The 24,075-nt window shown below is 37.2% G+C and overlaps 1 protein-coding gene across 2 annotated transcripts; it reads left to right on the forward strand.

Annotated features, from left to right (window-relative positions):
* The first annotated feature begins 4,143 nt into the window (after positions 1–4,143).
* LOC129269439 (thioredoxin domain-containing protein 11-like) lies at positions 4,144–24,075 on the forward strand. Of its 2 annotated transcripts, XR_010294901.1 has the most exons (11): positions 4,170–4,281; positions 9,572–9,922; positions 10,724–10,943; positions 11,558–11,785; positions 12,328–12,534; positions 13,243–13,311; positions 14,372–14,500; positions 14,984–15,868; positions 16,555–16,785; positions 18,283–19,500; positions 19,591–24,075. XR_010294901.1 is itself a non-coding variant. In XM_054906940.2 (10 exons), exons 2-10 carry the CDS (start codon positions 9,786–9,788, stop codon positions 18,559–18,561), a joined length of 2,385 nt encoding a protein of 794 aa, XP_054762915.2. In that variant the 5' UTR covers positions 4,144–4,281; positions 9,572–9,785; the 3' UTR covers positions 18,562–22,009. The 2 variants fall into 2 exon arrangements, 1 of the variants encoding a protein (XP_054762915.2); XM_054906940.2 differs by having other exon boundaries at positions 4,144–4,281; positions 18,283–22,009.

The following is a 24,075-nucleotide window of genomic DNA, read 5'->3' on the forward strand; positions in this document are numbered from 1 at the left end:
GGCTTTGCTCAACTTAATTACTACAATTATACAACTATACTTCACGCAGATGATAATATCATGGTCCGTTTGCACCAAAATGCCCATTTTGACATAATTTACCCCCCCCCCTAAACGGGAATACGTACGTTTCGCCGCCCCTGGCTTAATTTTTAGTAACAAAAAATGTTCTAATATCATAATATGGTCCTACAAGTTAAACAGTGCTTCAATGATCAAGTCGATCTTCACGCTCGCATTGATTTCTTTATTGAGATACACAACTCGTTCAAAAGTGTGCTAAAAATGCCCGGTTTTCACATTGGAATATTTATTTTAAAAAAATCAGCTCGTGCTTCGCGCTCGCATTATTTCTTTAGGAAGAAACTCGTAGCAGGTTTCACGGTAGGCCTACACCATGTATCTTTCTTGGACATTAGTCTTGGTCCTAAAAAGGACCACCCAAACTCGACGTTTCGACAAGTATGTTCAGTGGCTTGTCGTCGTCAGGAGAATTAGCAAAGTTTGTGACTTATCCAGCCAATCAGAGACAATCATGTACCCTATAGGTATCGTGCACAGGGGCCGCGGAACGGTTTTCAAAGTGGGAGGGGGGGGGGGCTGAGCCAGTTCTATAATCCTCGAAAAAGCTCGCGCTTCGGATTTGCAACAATTACGGGTCGTGTCAATGTGGTGGACTGTGGTCCAGTGGTTAGAGCATTGGACTCATAATCGCAAGGTTGTGAGTTCGAATCCCAACTCTGCCACTATCTCCACTAGCTTTGATAAAAAGGCCCGTGAGTGATTATCGTCTATAACGTCAGCCACTATGACTGATTAACCTAGACGTAAAATGTATAGCTTGGCGTTACCAAAACGCTGTCCTATACTGGATCGAGTTACCATTAACAGCTAGAACCATAAACAATTATCGTTTATTGGATATATATCTTGTTCTTTATTAAAAATGTCCTAACTGTCAATTATTTTCAAATCGAAATACAAAGAATTATCAGCTCGCGCTTCGCTCTCGCATCTTTTACATACATCTATATAGAGATACCAAAAACTGCTTATAGGATATCAAACTTTCATATCAGATAAAGAAATTTCAGCTCGCGCTCGCTTTTAATATCTGTTTGATGAGATATATAGGCCTGTTTACCCTCCTCTTGCGTCACTATATATTACAAACAATCTTAATTCCTCTTTCAGGTCAGTAGATTACCGCACTGTCCTGAAAACAGGAATTTCAGCTCTCGCTTCTCGCTCGCATAAATTGTTTATTGAGACTAACCCTAATTGCTGGTACAAAAGTGCCTGTAAACAGTCCTAATTAAACAGGTTCCTTTCTTGTTTTCATGCCAGTATATTACAAATTTTAGTTCCTGCCTTCAGGGCCTTCAGTGCTCGCAGTAACTAATTGTTTACTTATAGATACGGCACACTGTAAAAAATGAAGTGCTAATTTAGCACTTAGAGTGCTTGTATAGTGACTGCACTACGAGTGTTGATTTTCTAGTTCAAATTTAAAATAAAAAATCAGCACGCGATAGTGCAGTCACTATACAAGCACTGTAAGTGCTAATTAAATCAGCACTTAATTTTTTACAGTGCATATAATTTTATCTGAGCGTTAATTTTTCTGGTCTGAATGCATTAAAAATTTGATCTTTCCCTAGCTAGCTCGCATTATTTATTTTAGCGGCCGATCGGGGAAATGCAAGTGAAGTATAGCAGTCACTATACAAGCACTGTAAGTGCTAAATCAGCACTTAATTTTTTACAGTGCATATAATTTTATCTGAGCGTTAATTTTTCTGGTCTGAATGCATTAAAAATTTGATCTTTCCCTAGCTAGCTCGCATTATTTATTTTAGCGGCCGATCGGGGAAATGCAAGTGAAGTTTTCTCCCCCCCCCCCCCCCCTCCCCCTCCCCCGTATGGCGAAAGCTAGCTTTATCCCCGGGCTGGATCAGCTCCGGCAAGTAACAAAACCGATCATGAACAATACAAAGGGTTCACTCTTTTTTGAGTCGGAACCCCCTCATAGAAAATCTTGGCTACGGCTCTGATTTGGGAATAAAATGCAGATGCTTGGGAACGATCTTCTAAGAGGGGATACTGGTCTTTTAATAAAAATCTGACAAGCAAAAAAGAATGAAGATGCTTATGGTTAGAAAAATTTGACAAGCAAAAAAGGTGATTTTGGTCACCAAACCGTCCCCCCCCCAAAAAAAAAAGAGGAAAATTTGAATCTGCCCTATATAATGTGCTTATCATTAGTAAAAGGGGCTTGTTAAAGCATCATACTAACCAAATTTCCAGGAGGTCTGTGTTTTTGAGGGAGGATCATCCCAACCCGGCATCCCAACCAAGGAAAAAGAGAAAGAAAGGGGAAATGGGTGAAATATTACGCTTCAATCACTGACTCTCTCGCAATTTTTTTCGAAAATAAAACATTTCATGCCCCTCAAATTGTTGACTCATTTCAAGGGAAAATGCAGAGCAGTATTGGTACAGTTATCTTCAGTAGTTGGTAACCTCTGGGGCCCGTTTCTCAACACCGTCATAAGTCTAACTTCTTGACTAAATCGGAGATAGTGAGCTACATGTCCGCTAACCGTTTCACGAAGCCCTCTTTACCAAGATCGGGTACAACAACCTCACTAAATATTTATGACACCTCCGAACCTGTCATAACTTCTTTCTTAATGACGTAGTGGCATCACGTGGGTAGACTATGACATGCAAACGTGCCTAGAAATTCGAAAATTATAATCTTACGTAATCAATCATAGAGGTTGAAATTACATCACCAAACAAGTGGGATAATGCATTCAATGATATTGTAACACAAAGAAATTATAAAAACGGTTGGTAGCACTCCACAAAACCATTCATTTTGAAATAGTAAAATAATGTAATCGATAAAGATTCTACCACGTCAGGCCATCCATAACTGGACTCGTATTTGTCGTTTTCAGACCCCTATTAACATTTGGATGAATTCTATTTTAGATTTATGCATATAATTTGTCAAATCGTAAGTTTTGTTATCAAAGATTTAAAAAAAAATTGTTACAATATATTTCGATGATGTTTGAAATCGTAAAAGACCGTGCAATTATCATCATTTTACAAAGAAAACAGTTATGGTTTACTTTCGTAAACTATTAAAATTTATATCCCGGGGGTACCCATCTCAACATCCACATGTGATTTTTTAGTCATGAAATAAATTATTCATAATTCCATTTTCTCATCAATTGAATGCTCCAGTCTTCATGGTCTAAGTATGTTTGATGCATAATTTACCTGTGCTATTATTTTGAAAAGATGTATTTCCCAATTCATCACAACATTTGCAATTTTGTCATAATTTTTCTTTTTGAAAATTATGCTATTTTGTGACTAAGGCTACGTCTCGTCTGCTCTTTTTACCGATAGTATCGATATCAAGGTATTCTAGTTAGGAAGCCTTTCGAGAAACAGGTTTAGTAAGATTGGAACTAACTCCGTGGTTGGTGGATAAAGATATGACTAACTTGTCCATGTGTTGAGAAACGGGCCATGAAAGATTTCGTGAGCGCGACTCATGAAAGGATTTTAAAGGTATACTGTGCTTCTCATATATCCGATGATTTGTTGGAAAAAAGATATTGATGAAATGCTTTACATTTAATTCTCCCGTTTCTCATCTTTTTATTTTGTTTTCTTCATTTATCAATTTTTTTTTCTTTAATTTCTTTCATTCATGCCTCTTCTCTTCAAAATCTTTAACTTTACTTCTGTTCTTTTCTATTCCTTATTTCCCATGTCTTTTTATTACCTTTTACTTTTGTATTTTTTATCATCTCTATAGAGATACTGAATGGCCCATCTCTGCTCCCCCCGGTGACGGCCCGGTCCCATAGCCCCCTATCATAGGCCCACGAATCGACCCCCCCCCCCCCCGTCTTTTACTTTTTACTCTGCTATGAAATGTCTTACCTTCAGTCGTTCTATTTAACTATTGCTTATATAAATCGAAAATTAATCCCATAAATTCTTAGCGAATATCAGATATAGTAAAAGTAATATCAGATATAGTAATAATTGTTTTCAAATAATTTGTTTATACCGCAAATAAGAACGAAATTGCATTTTGATGATATTATGGCCGATTGATATAGGCTAGATTCAGGTTAAGCCCATTTTTCTGTAATTGTACGTGGCGAAGTCTGGTTAGCCGGCTAAAATGCTTCATTTTGTGCTTCGTTTAGGTGTCAGATTCAGATAGAACATCGATAACATTATTTTGTAAGTAAAACTCTAGCCAAACTCTATTTGGCCGAATTTCTCAGATTATGAAAATAACCGACAAACGAAAAGGGATGGTTTTTTGTTACGAATAGCTTAGTCTTAGAAAAGCTTAGGTCGCGTCCTATTGTACGGACATCCACCGACTCGTACCGGCCCGGGCCGGGGGCATCAGGCGAGGTAAGTCGAGGAAAGCCGCCACGGCGCAGGTGAGAGCTCAATACATTGATAGTCACGTTCCGGACGCGCATAGTTTTGCGTAAAAAAACAATTTTCTACCGTAGGACTTCCGCAGTTCAATTATTTTCACAGAGCACATAGAACAAGATTGCAAAAACAAGGCAAAAAAATTAAAGTTTAGTACTTTAGACTTTACTTTTTTACTTTAGTAAACCTTATTTAGGCCTATCTCTAAAAATGTAAAAATATGAAAGAAAATGCCTAAAATTGTAAAAATTTTAGGCATTTTCTATCATTTTAGAATATTTAAAATATCATATAAGTTAGTATACTAATACTAACCTCGCAATACGTGTGAGTGATAAGTTATATGATATTTTACTAAAACTTAGTTTTAGATTTACCTTATTTATTACAACGACTTAACGTTGTTTTGCATTAACAATTTATATATTTTCTGACAGAAATATGGGCCTGATTTGCCGAATTTCAAATCTCGTCCACTCCTTTGATCAAATTTTGAGGTGTGATGTTGTGGGTGATCGTTGACGGCTAGTTCTCCAGGTACCGTTCGCGAGCTTTTTCCGTGATTAGAGCCGTCGACGGACGGCAGCGCGTCGATAAAACTTAATGCAATGAGCGTCACGCGCACAATACGAACGAGCATAATATTGGAAAGTGCCATGGAACATGCAGAACTTTAAAAAAAATTAAGTTAGTTAGCAAACACAAATTTATTACCAGCATCTGGGTCCCGTAACGCAAAGGTTTGCGATCAATTGTACGCTTGATTTTCACGTTTGATTGTGTATTGTAGTCAATTTTTTGTGTTTGGTTAGTTTATTTTTTTTTATTTTTTTTATTTTTATTTTTTTATGTTTTGTATTTATCTATAAAACTTTTTTCCTGCTTGCAACCGTTTGGGATTTGCCTTTGATAGGCCTTTGGCCTTTGTTAAATTCCACACATTTGTATTCTCTGTATTTTGTGTGATCTCATGTATTATATGCCTTTTATCACTTTAATTGTATGTATTGTCTTTTTTTGCAAATGTGAAATAAATTGAATTGAATTGAATAGTCAATGGAATCAATCGTAGAAAAGTGTTTCTACGATCATTGATAAGTTTTGTATTACGGGCCCCTGTATAGATTCGATATAAAAGAAAGCAAACAAAAAACTTAGAATATACTCATGATATGATATATGAAGAAAAATTCACACCAATTCTTTCTTACATCATTATAATCAAGAATATATCGTTACCCGTCGGCGTCCGGCGCGTGTCTGGAATCATGATGTAATTTGTCACGCATGAAAATAATTGTTTTTCGTTAAAAAGTGCGATGCAAAGAAAACGGCAAATAATAAATATAAAATAATTTTATCATACCGGTATTCATAATTTTCATAATATTTGGAATAGCAAGTGCGAGTTTTTGTCTCACCTGCATAGCAGAGTGAGACTATAGGCGCCGCTTTTCCGACGGCGGCGGCGACGGCGGCGACGGCGACGGCGGCGGCGGCGGCGGCGTCAACACCAAATCTTAACCTGAGGTTAAGTTTTTGAAATGACAGCATAACTTAGAAAGTATATGGACCTAGTTCATGAAACTTGGCCATAAGGTTAATCAAGTATTACTGAACATCCTGCCTGAGTTTCATGTCACATGACCAAGGTCAAAGGTCATTTAGGGTCAATGAACTTAGACCATGTTGGGGGAATCAACATCAAAATCTTAACCTAAGGTTAAGTTTTTGAAATGTCATCATAACTTAGAAAATATATGGACCTAGTTCATGAAACTTATACATAAGGTTAATCAAGTATCACTGAACATCCTGCATGAGTTTCACGTCACATGACCAAGGTCAAAGGTCATTTAGGGTCAATGAACTTTGGCCGAATTGGGGGTATCTGTTGAATTACCATCATAACTTTGAAAGTTTATGGATCTGATTCATGAAACTTGGACATAATAGTAATCAAGTATTACTGAACATCCTGTGCAAGTTTCAGGTCACATGATCAAGGTCAAAGGTCATTTAGGGTCAATGAACTTTGGCCAAATTGGGGTATTTGTTGAATTACAGCCATAAATTTGAAAGTGTGTTGGTCTAGTTCATAAAACTTGGACATAATAGTAATCAAGTATCACTGAACATCCTGTGCGAGTTTCAGGTCACATGATCAAGGTCAAAGGTCATGTAAGGTCAAAGAACTTTGGCCACGTTGGGGGTATTTGTTGAATTGCCATCATATCTCTATAAGTGTATTGGTCTAGTTCATAAAACGTGGAAATAAGAGTAACCAAGTATCACTGAACATCTTGTGCGAGTTATAGTAGTTTTCAAAATCAGCACTGCTGCTATATTGAATCGCGTGATGCAGGTGAGACGGCCAGAGGCATTCCACTTGTTCTTGATTGTATTTCCTCTAGTTGTCATTTTTAAACCACTGAAATAAAGGTGTCCGGCAATAGAATACACTGCCATATGATGGGGGGACCTAAACTTAAAGCTACGCACTTTGTTTACAAACGATAAAAACTAGACCTATGCCAAATTTATTCACTAATTTGTGGTGAATATTCTGAATTATTCAGACTTCAATCAGAGTTACTAGACAGCTGCAGCTGTCTGTTTCGAGGAGTTTTTAATCATTTTTAATTTTTGTAAATTTCTCCTCGTACACAGACGGCTTTCGATCGTGTTAACCCCATTTTGGGGTTAACAATGCAATATCCCCCCGACGGGGCTCATCGATTTTCGTCTTTATATCATAAAAATACATAAAAAGAACTGGACCAAAATAAAGATTACTAGAGTCTATTCTGTTTTGGCCTGAAATGGACCAAAACAGGAAAAAATAAACTTGAAAGGGGGAAAAACTGTCACTGACTTACTTCGGCTGTCGCGCAACTCCCACTTCCCTGGTTTATCCGAACTTGATACATAAACATACAATGAACATATGGCCATTGAGTCCCTGTACAGATCAAGTTAGAACTTCGGTCTCTGTAATTGGGGAGTGGAGCCAACGGAGTTCAGCGGAACAACCAATATAAGACTAAGAGACAGAAGCTTTTGGTCTAAATCAGAGTATGACTAGACTCGAGATCCTGGCTTTTAGGCTTAATCAACCAATCAAGAAAAAAATATGAAAAAACTCACTAACATTAACAAGTTAGATTCTAACCGTTAAATACGAAAATCCTGCCATGTTTTTCGAACACTCCTTATTTCACCGCCCAATGTAGAAGGGGTCCTAAAGCTACAGCCTACGCACTCGATTAATTATGCAAATAAATAGTATTTCCTGTGCAGCTATTTCTAAAATATGTTCATGTTAATATTGAATAGGAAAACATGAAATTAAAGTGAATAGAGTAACTGTGTCAGTGCACGGCCGGGGGTTGGTGTGCGGCACATTAAGCAGAATCGGCAATATTCCACTGAATTCACCAACACACTCTAGACATGTACACCTCACATTCACTAGCTCACTCACACACTACAAAATCATCCAGTAACATGGGCAAAATCTCTAATAAAAAGTGAAATTTTCTTACCATAATCACCATATCTCGCGTCAAAAATATCACATTCGGTACTTTTTAACATCGTAGTAACGAAACAAGGGGTAAAAAAAGTGGATTTTGAAAACATGTCCTCACGAAAAAATGGCACTTTCGCGAGCCGATGTCGGCTGCCATTTTTTCCTGGAAGTCAAATGTTACAATCGAAAAAATAAGAAAAAACATTGAAATTACTACAACATTGCAAAATGTAGTGGCCTACGTGCGGCCATTGCATGTACACTTGCTATTTTCACATGCTTTTGAGGTGAATTGCAGCTGACTCGCGGAGCTCGGGGAAGCGCCATAGGAATAGTACATCGTACTGTGCACCGGAGACAGGGCGGCCGCCAACTGGGGAATGCTATCGCGGTCAGAAGCGGTGGTCAATCTTGACCACCGCAATTGCTATTGGCCAAGTACCATCGGTTCTTTTTATATGTATGGATTAAAATGGTTTGTGCAAAATAGTTAGGATAGTTAGGATGGGAACAACCCTTAAGCGGCCGCACACCGGCGCAGATACTCTAAGATTCCAAACAGTTGCTGGATTTCTCTGCATTTAGTGATTTATTGCAGCCTCTCTCTGAATTAGGAATCATTTGTCACTCTGCAGAGTGCAGTCACAGTTCCACACACAGAGTGCGCATTTGCCTTTGAAACTGCATGCGCGATGAGTGGTTGGAGCTTTAGGACCCGCGTAGCTTTATAGACACTCATTATCGTTGGCGCCTAGGGCTTGGCCCAAGCTCACCCATGCGCCGTGCACATAAAAATCACAGGCACAACAGTCAACACATGCAATATTCAATCTGTAAACTGTCAGTGGTATATATATATATATACCACTGGTAATCTCCAAAATTCTAGGGTGGTATTCTGAAATCGTTCTTACTGAGACTTATCTTAATTCTTATCTCACTGAGATAGGAAGATGCTTAAATCATTGCTAATCGGTATTCTGAAAATCTTCTTAATGCGTCGTTCTTATCTCTGTAATGACTGCCCCTTTCTCAACTTCAATCATCTTCAACATGTCTGATATTTAGATATTACCAATCAAAATACACTTCATGATTATATAAGCAGCTGGGCAGATAACCAATAGAAGCGTTCCCAGGGTCGGATCTAGCTTTTTTCCGGGGGGGGGGGGGGGGGATGAGAATGATCATCACCTACAAGCCGTAAAGTGGCGAGCCATTTTTTTGGGGTGCAATTTTAAACCCCCTTGTGATGTTTTCATGGCATCTACTAATGCAATGGAGACTATAAAAGGTGGTTCATGCTATAGGAATATATTGTGTGGGTGTGGGCATAATGATGGTGATTTTTAATGCACATTTTTTTTACTTGGCAGCTCAAAGAAGGGGTAAACACCCCTTAATAATACTTTCTAAAGAGAGTTGGAGTTGTTAAACATATAATGGTTCCTGTTTTAAACCTGGTGACAATCAAATTCCCAAATAGTCTAAATCATGCAATGCTACTTTGAATATTGCTGGTAGATTAAATTCTTTCTTTTTTTCAAACAGGGTTTTATTTCCTATCTGGAGATGGCACCTTGGGGACTTTCTGACTTCTTGATATTAGACCCGTGAGTGCCGTGACACTCTGCTGATATCAACACCTCCTCCAGCGGTCGAAGACATTTGCGTTCTCAAGACAACGCTCGGGGTCCAGGAGCTGGTGACTTCTTGGTGGGTTCTTGAGGAATGTCATTGGTTTACTGTGTACGTCATACTGAGCATGGTGAAGGGTTGGGATTGTCTGAGGAATAACTGGATGCTGCTGAAAGAGATCATGGCTCGTAACCCAGAACTCCTGAGTCTCTTCTTTGCCCTCGTTCTCTCGGGTATCGTCTCTCATTTGGATAATCCTAAAGGGTAGGTTTCTTATTTCTTCTTGAATCTTCTGGAATTGATTTATAGTATCTTCAGAATGAGTTTACCACCCTTATTACGAGGGTGGTATGGCAGCTATTGAATAATTGACCATTTACTTCCTGAAACCATTTAGTAATTACCATGAGGTCTATTATTGTGACTGGTCCTCAGTGAAGCCATAGATGTTGTATCTTTTTCTCAATATTAATCACACCATCAGATGTGGTACTGATATGCCATAGATCTTTGTGTACAATTTGGTCACTATGCTGAAAGGCAAGTGTTATTTCTGTTGTACTCTTTAGTTTAAACATTGACACCTGGTTCACTATTACTAGGTTAATGATTAAATATTATGATATGTAATACATAACAAAATCTGTCTGAAGGTCTATGGCAGCACATTTGATGCTGTGATGTGATATCAAGAGAAAGATCAAACAATGGCTTCTCTGAGGTGGCATCGTGTTCTAGTGGTATGACTCTCATTTTTCAACCTGAGGGACATGGGTTCAATTCTAAGCCATGGCGATGGCATGTTTTCCTTTAGCAAGAGATTTATCTGCATTGTGCTGCACTCAACCCAGGTGAGGTGAATGGGTACCCGATAGTAAGAAATTCCTTGAATGCTCAAGCGCCTGATCAAGGTAGCCGTGTTAAAGCCAAGGTAATAATAACATTATTATCATGCTAAGCAAGGCCTGCAGGGAGAACAATTTTTGGAACTGAAGTGGCCACCGTGGGTAAAATTTAACATTGATATTATTATTATTATCCATTCTCCCCCCCCCCCTGAAACAGGAGCAAGGCTACCCCTTACATCATCCCTATCCCTCCCAAGATCTTTGGCCCTCGATCTTCCGTCATTGAGTTTCCTACCGGGGACATGAATTCTGTCAGGAATGTGATAGCATCAACCGGAGCTGAAGTTTGGATCATCATGTATTATGCCCACTGGGACGCCTACTCATTGGAGACTGCCAAGGAGTTTGAAAAGGCTGCTGGGAAGATGTCCGATCAGGTGAGTCTCAAAAGTCCTAACAAATGTTTGTTTGCGATAATAGTGGAACAAAATAGGGTTGGTTGTGATTTTTATTAAAATTCATTTGTTATTTTTTGAGATACGTTCATATTAAAGCTATTTTCACCTCTTATGCATACGATGGAGACTTCTTGCATATTATCATGGAGCTGTACGCATCCATGACACATATAAAATGGACGCCATGGGTTGTTAAGATTGCATCATTCACAAGTTTAACCAACTTTTTCTGTTTAAAAAATGTAAACAATTAATGAAATGGTGAAAAGAGATTAGTTCTTCACATTTTTTCCCTTTTGAAATTGATTGAAATAATGAAATTTGGCAGGTTTTTACTCATGTCGTTCTGGTTGCTACGAACAAAGTTTTCTTTTTTTGCCTAAGGATGAAAGAATAAACTGCTTTGGGCTGAAAAAAGCAGCACGCCTCTGTAGAACAATATTCATATGTACCTTCCAACCACCCCCCCAAAAAAAAATGTAATAAAAAAAAAACTCTTGTAGTAACATGTGATGCATGTCTATGAGTTTTAGACTATATGAGTTTAGAATGTATGAATTTATGAATTTTTCTCATTTCTCCTCTTCCTTTAGGTGCTGTTCATGGCAGTAAACTGTTGGTATCCTTTCGGAGGCTGCAGGAATAAGGTGATTGTCCCTTACTTCCCCATTATCTTCACCCATCGAGACAGCCGGGAAGGAATCCAGTATACTGGCATCCAGAGGGCGCCTGAGATGGTTGACCACTTGGAGAGGGTGTGTTCTCCTTTGAAGGTTGTCCAGGATCTGGAGTCTTTGAGGCTGCTCAGAGCACAGCATGATGTAAGCAACTGGAGAAAGTTTAGAACTTTGGACTTGATGATGGCGAGGTGTAGGATGATGAGTAGGAGGAAGGGGAATAGGATGTGTTGATGGATGATGATGATGATGATGCTGATGATGATGATGCTGCTGATGATGATGATGATAATGATGATGATGAAGATGGTGCTGATGCTAATGGTGATGATAATGACAACAGCAATGATGATCATTACAAAAATCAAAAATTGTGATGACGAGGAGAAGGAGGATGATTTTGATGGTAGTGTTATGATCATAATTTACATTTGTACAGTTCCTTCTTTAAAATGTAAACAGCTCATACAAGTTTATTTGCACTCAGCTCCTATTTGTACATGTGTATTACCTCTACATTGTTTTGCATAATGGGCACACTTATTTTCACTTAATATGCATCATTCCATTATTTGGAGCAATGACTGTACAGAAGTGGTATTTCACAAGAACCTAAAATCACATTAAAACCGCAATTAACCAGCAAACTTTTCATTTATAAATCTTTAACTTTTTGATTCTTCCAGGCTGTAGTACTTGCCTATTTCAGCTATGAGGGCACTCTTGCACCCAAGGGCCTAGCCTCCTTCCAGTGGGCTGCCATGCAGCACCTGGAAAAAGACACTATCCAACCAACACCCTTTGCCATCATCACAAACAAACACCTGGCACGCAGTCTAGGCCTCTCCCATTCAATGAACCTCACCTTACTCAGAAACTTCAATGTATCTTTGGTAAGTCTATTAATGATAGAGTCATGTTTGTATTGTTGGAAAATGTTTTTTTAAGTTCACGTTATGTTGCTTGAATCTTCTCTGGTCAAAGAAAGGAATGTAAAATTAAATGAGAGTGTCTTTAGTACATAATGAAAATAAAAGAGTAGTGAATGTTTGTACTGATAGTCAATAAGTTTTTTTTAGGGAGGCTTTAAAGAATATGAGGATTGGAATTAAAGACAGTTTTAGGAGTGATATTAGTTTTTAGGTTCATCTCAATGTGCAGGTTTCAATTAGAATAATTATCACAGCAACAAGTGCTTCATGTTCCTAATTTTACTCACATATGTGTACTCATGTTCATACACATTATTGAGCAACTTCTTTATTCTTTTTCATATATCTATCATATGTATTGCATGAGATCATTTGATGAATGATCAGTGAATACAATATACTTTTCTATGTGAAGTCCTTTATATGCAGAACTGCACTGATATCTTCACAATAATCTTTTTTCGCTTCTTCTTATTACACTTTCACATGATTGTTTTACTTTATATAAATAAAAAGGCTTTTTTTTTTTACTTTTAACTTAACAGAAACTTATGTTATTTGTAAAAATTGAGTTTGTTTTATTGTCTCCACAAATCCCAAATAATTGGAGCTTCAGGATAATTTGACATACCATTGATGCTCATCAATTATCTTTTTTTCTTTTTGTAGTTTTACCCTCCATCACAAGAGTTCAAAGCAAAGCCAATCCTTGAATTTGTGACAGCACACAGAGAATCGGTGAGTATGAATTTTTTCGTCAGCATTCATCTGATCCGTCGTATCAGTCAATTTTGGTTAAAAAATCAATTTTGAGATTTTTGCAGAAATTTAAGTACAAAGTCCTATTCTACATTTACCATAATTTCTAGGCAGCAATTTATTTTAGTTTCTGAGAAATGTGGGAATTTTCACCGTGATGCCATACAAATTGATGATAAAATGCGAAATCCCATTTGAAACGTGTGCTGTAGCAAAGCAACAGCTGCGCGCACTTAATATACAAATAAGCGGTCAGCCAAATCTTCGTATCGGCACTGCATTGACTTTGCACATGGAAAAGACATGACGTTTTGACTGATCGGGTGCATTGAAATCGCGGTCAGGGATGTTGTATCCCCTATGGCGTTTTACAGGGAAATCTAAACCAAAATTACAGTTTTTGCAATATTTTCTGATATTTTCTCTGATTCTTGGTTTTGTGTAAAAATAATTGTCAAGCAACTGTCTTGGTCTTTCCAACCAGGTGTTTTCTAGCAATGATTATGTTGTAAGGCTGGGGAACAAAGTGTGGACAATTATAGTAAACTTTGAAGTTGATTTTCTCTGATATGGGTTTGCACTTTGGTATGTGTGATACGACGGTTCGGATGACCGCCAATGATTTGTTTCCATATAGTCTGCTTGCAGATGGTCTAATTCTTAGATTGTCTAGCACCTGGTCTACTACTATTACTGTATGCTCTAACTTGGTATAATACTCACTTGGTCCAACTCTTATTTAGTCTAATGCCCAGATGGCTTAATTTCTAGTTCATTTACTTATTGTTTTGCAATTTGTTATATATGAACATTATTTCATAAACACTTCATCTGATCATATACTTATTGGTATTAGACCAAGGCAAAGTGCTATATGGGCTATTTTTTAAACATTTTTTTTCAAACAGCTGTACAATGAATAAAATGATCTGAAATGATGAATGTGTGATAAAACAATACTTAATGCTTTGTGGTGAATTATGTTTACTATACTTTTAATATTGTTGCTTGTAATTTTCATTATTTTAATCATTTTCAGATGGTGCAATGGATATCCCCACCTGGTGTGAAGAGTAAAATCTTGTCTTCCCATGTCTTCACTCGCCCCACCCTCATTGTTTTCACTCCTCACCAGCATGATAACGTCTTTGCCAATTACTTCATGATGGTAAGAAATAAAAGGAAAAGCTAATTTGAAGCTTTGGTCAATGTGCTCAATTATAAAAGTCAGATCTATGATCAATCTCTGATATGTCTCCGATCAGTCACTTCATCACTACACAGCTTAAGATTTGTAGCACATTGTATTTGGCAAAATAATATGATTATGGGCATGCCTGAGACAGCCGCTCCTACATCCTCTAAATTCTCACAATGGTTCTGGACCAATTTGCCATCTCAACAAACTTTTTGATTCCTTTCTTGAAATGTGATGCCATAAAGGAAGAGTTGGTGGATGCTGTATTGCCAGATTGCTTTCTTGTGTCTTCCCAAAATCTAGCCACTTTGCAGCATCTGACAGAATTAGGGGAGAATGCACAGCACAGTCAGGACACTGTCACCTTTCTAAAACTAGCATTGCAAAGCTAAAGGTACCTATTATTAGAAGATGACTTGATATACATTTGTATACATTTATATACCCATACAGTTACGTGAAGCCACCTTAGAATACTACAACTGTGCCAACAACTCCTACATCCACCAACTGCTGAAAGTTATCCAGGAAGAGCGTAAGAAACATGTCCCTCAATCTTTAGACTCTTCTACTTGCAAACCCAGTGAAGATTGCGTGGATGAGGTTTCATCAGGAGACAATGACTGCTGTCAGACCCTGGCCTCCAGAGGGCGTATTGAATCTATTTCACGAGCGAGGGGTAATGTTTGCGAGATCTGCGAGACCTTCAGCCAGTCCTTACAGCCATTCACCGACCCTTGCACCTATCTAACATCGAGTTCAGGTTCGCCTTTGCTTCTTGATGCAACCATTGGCGTCACTGCATCAAGCAATGCCTGCCTCTACCTGAACAACTTCTACAGCCCTTTCAGCCACTATCGCCTCTGCTGCCAGGATATCGACCCCTTGACCTGTGACCTTTGCTCTCCATTCCATTCATCGCTGCATAAACATTCCCTTTTTAGTGGATCAATGCATTCGCACCGCACACAAACTCTGGAGAGTCATTTTGCTCCCCAGCTTAAAACGTTTGATTGTTCTCAACGTCTTTCAAAGGATCATATTGATTCTTTTACAATTGTTGATCGTAATGCTGCATCCTCAAGTGGTGATAATGAACAACCCCAACATAGTCAATCTTTCAGGACTACAGTATTTAGCCATCAGGAAAATGATTTTGAAGCATCATCAGACAGTCTTCAGAAAAAATTTGAACATCTTGGGTGCAGAACAAATAGAACGTTAGTTTTCCGTGCAATGAGATCCGAATATTTTTGGTCGATGGCAGATCGACTCGGACTATTGTCGCAACATCAACATAAAAATGCAAGTGTAGGCGTGGCCATCGTAGATATACAGGTATGTCATGTGATGTTTAGTTGAATATTTCATGTTCAGAGCTTGATTGATGTGATACCTACCGGTATACAAGAAAGACTAATTAATCCGTTTTGATGGATGATTTTCTGGTTTATCTTTGACTGGAGTCCGTTGAACCTTACTCTGAGGGATACTGAGCAGATATATATGCGAGCACTTTACTCTTCCACCTTGAGATTGTCAAATATATCAGAATTCTGTAAGGGGTCCAAATAAATCCATTTATGTAGAAGAGTTGTAAAAGATGACCATCTACCAACCAATGGAATGGGAAATATTGCCAGGAAATCATGACAATGGTGGTGGTGATGGTGGTGGTGGTGATGATGATGAATATGATGATGATGATGATGATGATATGATGATGATGATAACGACGATAAGGATGAGCGGAACGATGATGGTGCTGATTATGACGATGATGAGGAGGAGGAGGATTTTGATTAGGATGATGAGGTTAAAAGGAGCATGAATTACTGTATTGAACATGTTATTTAAGAGAAATGATATTAACAATTTGACCTTAATGATAGATGATTGGGTCCTATACATGTACTTTCCAAGATTGTTTCTTTTGTTGAGATAAAAAGCTTTACTTTTGCCAAACAAAGATGAACTTTCATGATAGAAAATATTAATATTATGTCAACCATTTACTTCTCCAGAGTGAAACCCACCATATCCTTCCATTGGACCAATCAGGTTTATCCTTACCACTCCTGAAGCAGTTCGTCATCAACTACACCGAGTCTCTCCTACCAAGACATCGACATTCTACCTCTCCGTCCAGTACTACAGCCAGCACCTCAAGATGCACCAAGGCATCAGATGATACAGTATGCATTACAGAGGTCACAGAGGAGACATATGAGGATATGGTACTAAATACAAGCAAGGTAATTTTACACTCATTGTAAAAACTATGGTAATAGAAATGACTCCATGGGACCAACATATTGCTTAGCAATTGAGCATGGGGCTGATTTCTAGGATTGATTGCATTGATTATTATAGAAGTCTGCCTTATGATCAGTCACTAAGCTCTGTGTTATTGGCCCCAGGTGGTGTGGTAAGAGGGCCACTCCCTAGGGTGCAAAAAAAAAGGCATTAGCCAAACACAGGATTTCTCCTAGAGATAAGACTGTCAACTTTTAATTAAGATTCTGTTGAACCTTTGGGAAACCTTTAAACCGTTGGTTGGGAAATCATTTTTAAATACCGCAATAGTCTGATACACATATCTCTCCCATTTTGATTTCTCTGTGGAGGCTTTTTGTCAAGGATCCAGTCATTTTTAGGATGTATTGTACATTTCACTACATGTATTGATCTGTCTCACCCCCATACAATATTGGATTTAATTCTTTCACATCTGGTTCTCTAATAATCCCAATGGTCTTCTTTTTTTTTTTAAAGGACAAAGCTTTTAGTCAGACACATGTCCTACTAAAATCCAATGACATCAGATTCCTTCTTAACTTAGGTTCTGTTTCACTGAATGTGCCTCCATTATTTTTTTGTTTACATAAATAGCATTTCAGCTAATGAGGATTGGATGCTGAATTAAAAAAAAAAGTGAGGCTCCTTGTCAACTTAACCACAGCTACATTTTCAAATTCAGAGGTCTCAAGCATATGACAAATATTTTGTCACATTGGACCATAATGGACTTTCATAAAGATGCTTGTAAAGCTTCACATATTAACTTGAAATATGACGGGAACATGTTCTTAAGTATTATACAACGCCTCCTTAGCTTGTTGTATGCGAGCAAATGGGAGGCTGAATGTCAAACATTCGTACCGTTGCACACGTACCATAAAAAAATGTACCATCCATAATGTAAAGTTGCATGATCACAATAGAAATTACAATTCAATGCATTGCGCGTAGTACGTGCAGGTGCAATTCGCGCAGGGCTTACTGGCTAAAACGGCGCATTGCTGCTGCAGAACCGATGTGCATTTGAGGGATTTTGCTTTCAATAATTCTTTCTTATTTTCATAGATTAACATAGGAAAAAATTGTTCATTATTCATATTTTTGCATACTTCCAAGGCGTTGTACAACACGAATAGCAAATATTCTTATTTGTGCAATGGTGCAACATTTCGCATTTGGTGAAAGAAAGATACACTCTATTCAACTTGGTTAACGCCTCGTTGAATAGAGCATCATTCACCTTTCGTGAAATCTCGCACCATCGCACTCATGCCTATTCGCTATTTGTATACTGAGTCTTGCACATAGGGATACATCATTTAGCATGGGTCACCAGTCATATGTAAATTCATGCGTAACTTGTGAATAGCTTTATGAAACATCCTCCCCCCTTAATTCTGTTGTCTAGAGTCAATTCCTAAGCTAATAACCCATTTGATTCTTTCTTCCAGGACGTCTTGCTGTTGTACTATGCCCCGTGGTGTGGATCCTGCATCAGAATCCAACACATCTATCTTCAGCTTGCTACCCTCTTCAGGTCACATGACAATCTACGGATCGCAAGAATCAACGGTGACCTGAATGACCTTCGTTGGTACCTCCTGACCCCAGCGTATCCCACAATCCTCTTCTTTCCCGCCCATGATAAATCAATGAGTGTCAGGTTTCCTGAAGAAAGTGCAATCACGCTTCCAAATCTTGTTGATTTTGTGTTGAAGCATAGTAGGTGAAACAAGATTAATTCAAGATTTATTTCTTTGATTTTAAGCAATTTACACCATGGTATTTTCTTGTTATTTGATTGGTTCCATGGCGATTGCTCCACTGGCAACCCTAATCTTTTACCAGTGAAAAAGCCTGGAGCAATTGTCAGAGGAGCCAATGTTGTGTCAATCATTTGAACAGTATCTTTAATATTCCAAAAGTTAATATTCTTGATTGTCATTTTGAAGGTCAATCATTAGTATTAAAGAAAGATATGATTCCCTGAATGTTGATTCTGAAGCCCCCTTCAAACATGGCAGAACAAAGCTTGGCAACATTTTTTTTATTGTATTCAGATGGGGTGAGACAAATCTCTCCAGTTTATGTTAATCAAAGTACATTAAGTCTAAGAAAATTATCCAAAGTTTCATGGATATACTCCTGAATTTGTAATGCCTTCATTGTGATGTCATAATAATTCCATTCATCTGTCAGTCTGGACTGATTGTGATGTGCATTTTAAACTTGATTTATTTTGCCTTTTAAGAGTTTCATAGTTCTCAGTTGTCGCCTTGTCACAAAAACAAACCCTGTAGCCCCTTTAATATGTGTTTGACACCTCTATCCCATTGTAAACTCTGAAGGTTTCCATGGTGAAACAGGATAGTCTAGTAGGTTTCACGGTACGCCATGTATCTTTCTTGGGCAAGTGTTGGTCCTGAATAGGACCACCCATATTCAACGTTTCAACAAGTGTGTTCCTGAAGACGACATGAACAGACTTGTCGAACATCGAGTTTGGGTGGTCCTTTTCAGGACCGACATTTGCCCAAGAAAGATACATGGTGTACTGTGAAACCTACTACACTCTATATCCCATTGACCTTCAATGAAAATTGCTACGCTCTATGGATGAGCCTCGTCTATCGTACCATTTTTGAATGAGTCTTGATTATTCTAATCGTGTGTAGCTGACACTCAGCAATATCAACTCTCAGTAGCAACATATTCCAAGTATCGGAATGTGCCGTGAGGGGTACTTCAAGTGCGAACAGCTGATCCTTGTTTCCTGGTGTCAAACTGTCAACCGCTGGAATAGATCCATGCTTCTGCAAACACTTTTAAAATCCTGCAGAACTAGATAAACAATGAAATTCACACTTAAATAATCACCTGAGCTGGCTAGCTGTAAACAGTTGTGCTGATCAGCTGCTACGATAATTGTTACCGGAAGTGCATGTCCCAGCAAAATTATGCTTGATGTTGACATCGACAGTAGATAATGTGTTAACTACACGCTATAAGGATGGATTTTATGCTGCTTTTATTTTAAAAATAATAATAACGTACAGGATTTTTTTTTTCCCTTTGCTGAAATCTCCCAATAAAGATTTATTTTTTGATAAAAGATTGAAAGGCTGACTAATATGAGAGATGTGTCATGTAATTCACTAAATGTGATATTAGGCAACCTTTTAGCCAGTCAAGGCACTGTTTCATCAATACTTGCTATCAATAACCAGTCGCCCAATCTCCCCCTGAATACAAAGGGCATATGAGTTTACCTCTTTCTCGATCAGTACATGTGATAATAATTTTGTGATTAATCATCCTTAGGAAATTTATCAAGATTTGTTTGTATATATTTGTAATTCTTGTTCATAAGGATATATTATTTGATTTTAAACATTCTTTAATTAAGGTATATGGTTCTATTTTGAATCAGGATTTGTTACTAATCTTGCCAACTCAATTATAAAGTACCATAGGTTACTTGATTGATACTGACAAAAATGTATTGAGATCATAGATATGCACCAATAAATTATTCTGACTTTGACCATAGTTTTGACCATTAGTTTGGGAACTAGAGATTGAAGTTTGTAATGATGGGTAAATGTAACTGTAAACTCAGAGGCTCTAATTACACAAAAGATGTTTTTGAAACCTTAGTTTGCAATAGTTAATGCAGATTGAGTGTAGAGCTAGCACTACATGTAAATTATAGCAGAAACATAGGAGGAAGGTCCATGTTTTGGTCACAGGGTGCTAAATCATTATGCTTTTTTTTTCTGGTTTGAGTCCATTGTTTATATGAACTGATTGTAGACAAATTCATTCCCCTCTATTGATTTCAGAATGAAAATAGACTCAAACCACAGCATTAAGTGTGAATTTAAGGGATGCAGTATCCATTACCCACAGCATTACTCTTCTTTATGTTGAAGAGATATTAACCATACATGCCCCAAAACTGAACTTGGTTGAAATACAACAAAATAGGTATTCAAGTATTCAACCATGAAGAATTGTAAAATGGATTGTGATTTATCTCCAGCTTGTGCAGTTTCATGGAGAAAAATCAATAAAAGTGGAAACAAAATATGGTATTTGTTGTTTATGAACTTTCTTGAGATATATCGGAGTTGATAATAACAAAAAGGACTTGCGTGCCTAATTTAACTCATATCCTAGAGTTGCCAAATATTTTGCGGATATGGTCTGATTTAGGCAGTACATGTACATGTTTAAATCCCATATCTTTATCAAAGCCTGTTAATGTTATCTAAATATCAGTTAGATATCAGTAGAAAAAGAAGCTGATAGCTATATTGCTATTATAACAGAGGTATATTTTCCTTGTTATATGATATTTTCATTCGTAGTATGTAGTTCCAATCATGCCATGAAATTAACTATAAAATCTGTATGTAGTCTGAAGATTTCTAATATTTGCCTGGTACTTCAAAATCCATGTGATAGTCTTCTGAGTTGATATTTACAGAAGTTTAAATATTGCATAAAATTCTCCTTGTTATCTTGCTTTTGCAGAAGGAATAGATGAATTTGTGGAAGGTCATTGATATAAATAAATATTCTTAGCTGTAAATTTGTGCATCAGGAAATTAAGACACAAAGGAATAAATTGTGTATATAATTGAATATTTATTTCATTCAATTAAACTTGATAAGGGATATCAGTTCACTCTTAGCACATTGTATCCTTTGGAAAAGGTGCGATATAAATCCAATCATCACTATTAAAACAGAAAACTATTTATCACAAGAAATGCTCACCAGTCATAAAGCTGTACATTCAGTTGTGTGTAACTTAATGCACAGCTTTATACCATCAGGTTCTTATCTTGTTTCTTACTCGTCAAGACTTTATTAAGAGGGTGGAATTTTTACACCTGATTATACGTATATGGACTTAAGTTTTGTTCATATCCACAGCTGTGTTATGATAGATGTTTAGTTGCAAAGGTAATTTAAAATCAGTCACAATTGTTTACCTTAGAGATATGCAATTTGATAGATTTAAAGTTGTCATATATGTAAATGCTTATCAATCTCGACTGTTTTTAGAAGGATTATGTTTATTTAAAATATCATGTCCATGTTTATGAAGTAGATACACATTCCAGCTTATGTCTATTTTCAAGGCAAAATATACATTCTCTTTTTTAAGACAAAAAAAAAACAATACTTAAAAGTCAATGCTAGAGCCCATTTGCGAACCAATCTTTTTTTCTTTTTTTTTTATCATTGACAGTGATAAAACGAAAGAACTTTTCTACAGTTTTGATAGTATTTTATGAATAATTCTTAGTCACCTACTCATATTCTTTTTCAATTTGAAGGCACTTATATTCAACTTTTTCAGTTATATTTTGTTGCTTACATTATGTTAATTTCTTGCTGTCACAGTAGGTATATTTAGATCAACTGCACCATCAGAATACCCATGAATTTAGGAGAACTTGTTCAAGACTCAAAATATCTAATAATTATTTTCTGTATTCATATCAACCATACCGAACAGCAGAATCAAAGTTATGAGCATGCGCAATATGGTCTGATCAGCAGGCGAGGCGTAAGCGGCCAATAGCGCCCACACCCAACTACTCGCCAAGTTCTCGTTATTTGCTTTCACACTGCAAACATAACTGCAACCTTGGGGAAAATCCCTGTAAAAGTTCTCGTATTTTTGACAAGTACCTTCTATTTAGCAGGTATTTTCTTTTGGAAATACAAGTATTTTGCATTCACATTTTCAAAAGACCAGGTATTTTCTGATCGGGTTAGATCAGGGCAAATTTCCGCAAATACCTGTTTTTCTTGAACTTTGAGTCGGTCTGAATACGCATTCTATAGTTATTTATAGTTTTAGAAAGTGGTGAATACGCATTCTATATTTATTTATAGTTTAAGAAAGTGGGCCCTACCTAATAAAGGACTGTATTCTTATTCAGGGTCACCCTAAAGACTTCAATGACAGATATCTGTAACAGATGGTATTTCTTTTGCACATGTATATGTTGTGGTGCTCAAACTACTTAAAAACTTATTTCGATAAGACACATAATTATATGTTCCTCAACCATTAAGGCATAAGACAGTAACAAGTATTCTATTAAACAAAATGAAATACGGCATCTACTCTGTTTAAAAAAAATGTTCACCTACCAATTTTGAAAACTAGAGATAAGACACCTTACATAAAAGTCAGATCAGCATCTGTTACACAGGCATCGCACAAGCACCTTTTGATTGCCAATCACATTCATCAATGACAAAACTATGGGGATACTGGGAAGCTGCTGCATTTTTCAAAGGCACAAATGTCTTTCACTGTGACTCTCGCTTCCCCTGTTCTTTTCTATTATGATTGTGAAGATTGGTGATTAAAAAGACGCTTGCAGATTCATGCATGAAAGACGTGGCTCTTACTCATTGGAAAGGTGCCTTAAATTATTGGTTCAAGTAAAAATGGAGTACTGAATAGCAGTATGGACCATAGTTTTATATAGTGGCTTTCATTGTTTCTTAAGTTCATCAATCTTCTAGACTAACATTTAATAAGCCAGTTCGTAGTTCCACTCTGCGCATGATCAGAAGATTCTGCGTATGATCAGAGGAAGGTCATTGGTACTTAAGTGACATGGTGTTTTAAAATTCAATGAGATAAGCACCAACTTTGATATCTTGATTATTCGTATATTCTTTTGAATTGTGTTTGTCATTACGTCCACAAAAAACAACAATGCGTCCGCGAACGACTGGTATTTCACAGTTTGCCAAGTACATTGTACAACATGCTGTAATATGCATTCAAAGTAGAAATGCAACAAATAACCTTCATAGAGTGTTCATTGGTGTGCTATTCTAGTCACCTGGTCTATTCAATTTCTTCATCCTGCTATTAAAGGAATGCTTACATAATATCTTGCTGTGAACTCTGCCTATCACAATGAAAGAAATGAAAGGTCATTTGACCAAAATTGTCCATGAAGTAATTACGAACTAGTCTATTGTGATAATCCCAACTCTTTGGAAAAGAGATTGATATTAGATTGACATATTTATACTTAATGTACATTCATTTGTAACATGACTGTGCAAATAAGAGAAGACAGTCATGAGTGGTGTATGGGATGGCCAGTAATTATTTATTTTACATTAAGAGGGAGATATATTGATAAATTGTGAATTTTATATATAAAAGAGAAGAAACAATAAATATATGGACATTGCAA

This window comes from Lytechinus pictus, chromosome 10 (genome assembly GCF_037042905.1).
Source record: "Lytechinus pictus isolate F3 Inbred chromosome 10, Lp3.0, whole genome shotgun sequence".
Classification (NCBI taxonomy): Eukaryota; Metazoa; Echinodermata; class Echinoidea; order Temnopleuroida; family Toxopneustidae; genus Lytechinus; species Lytechinus pictus.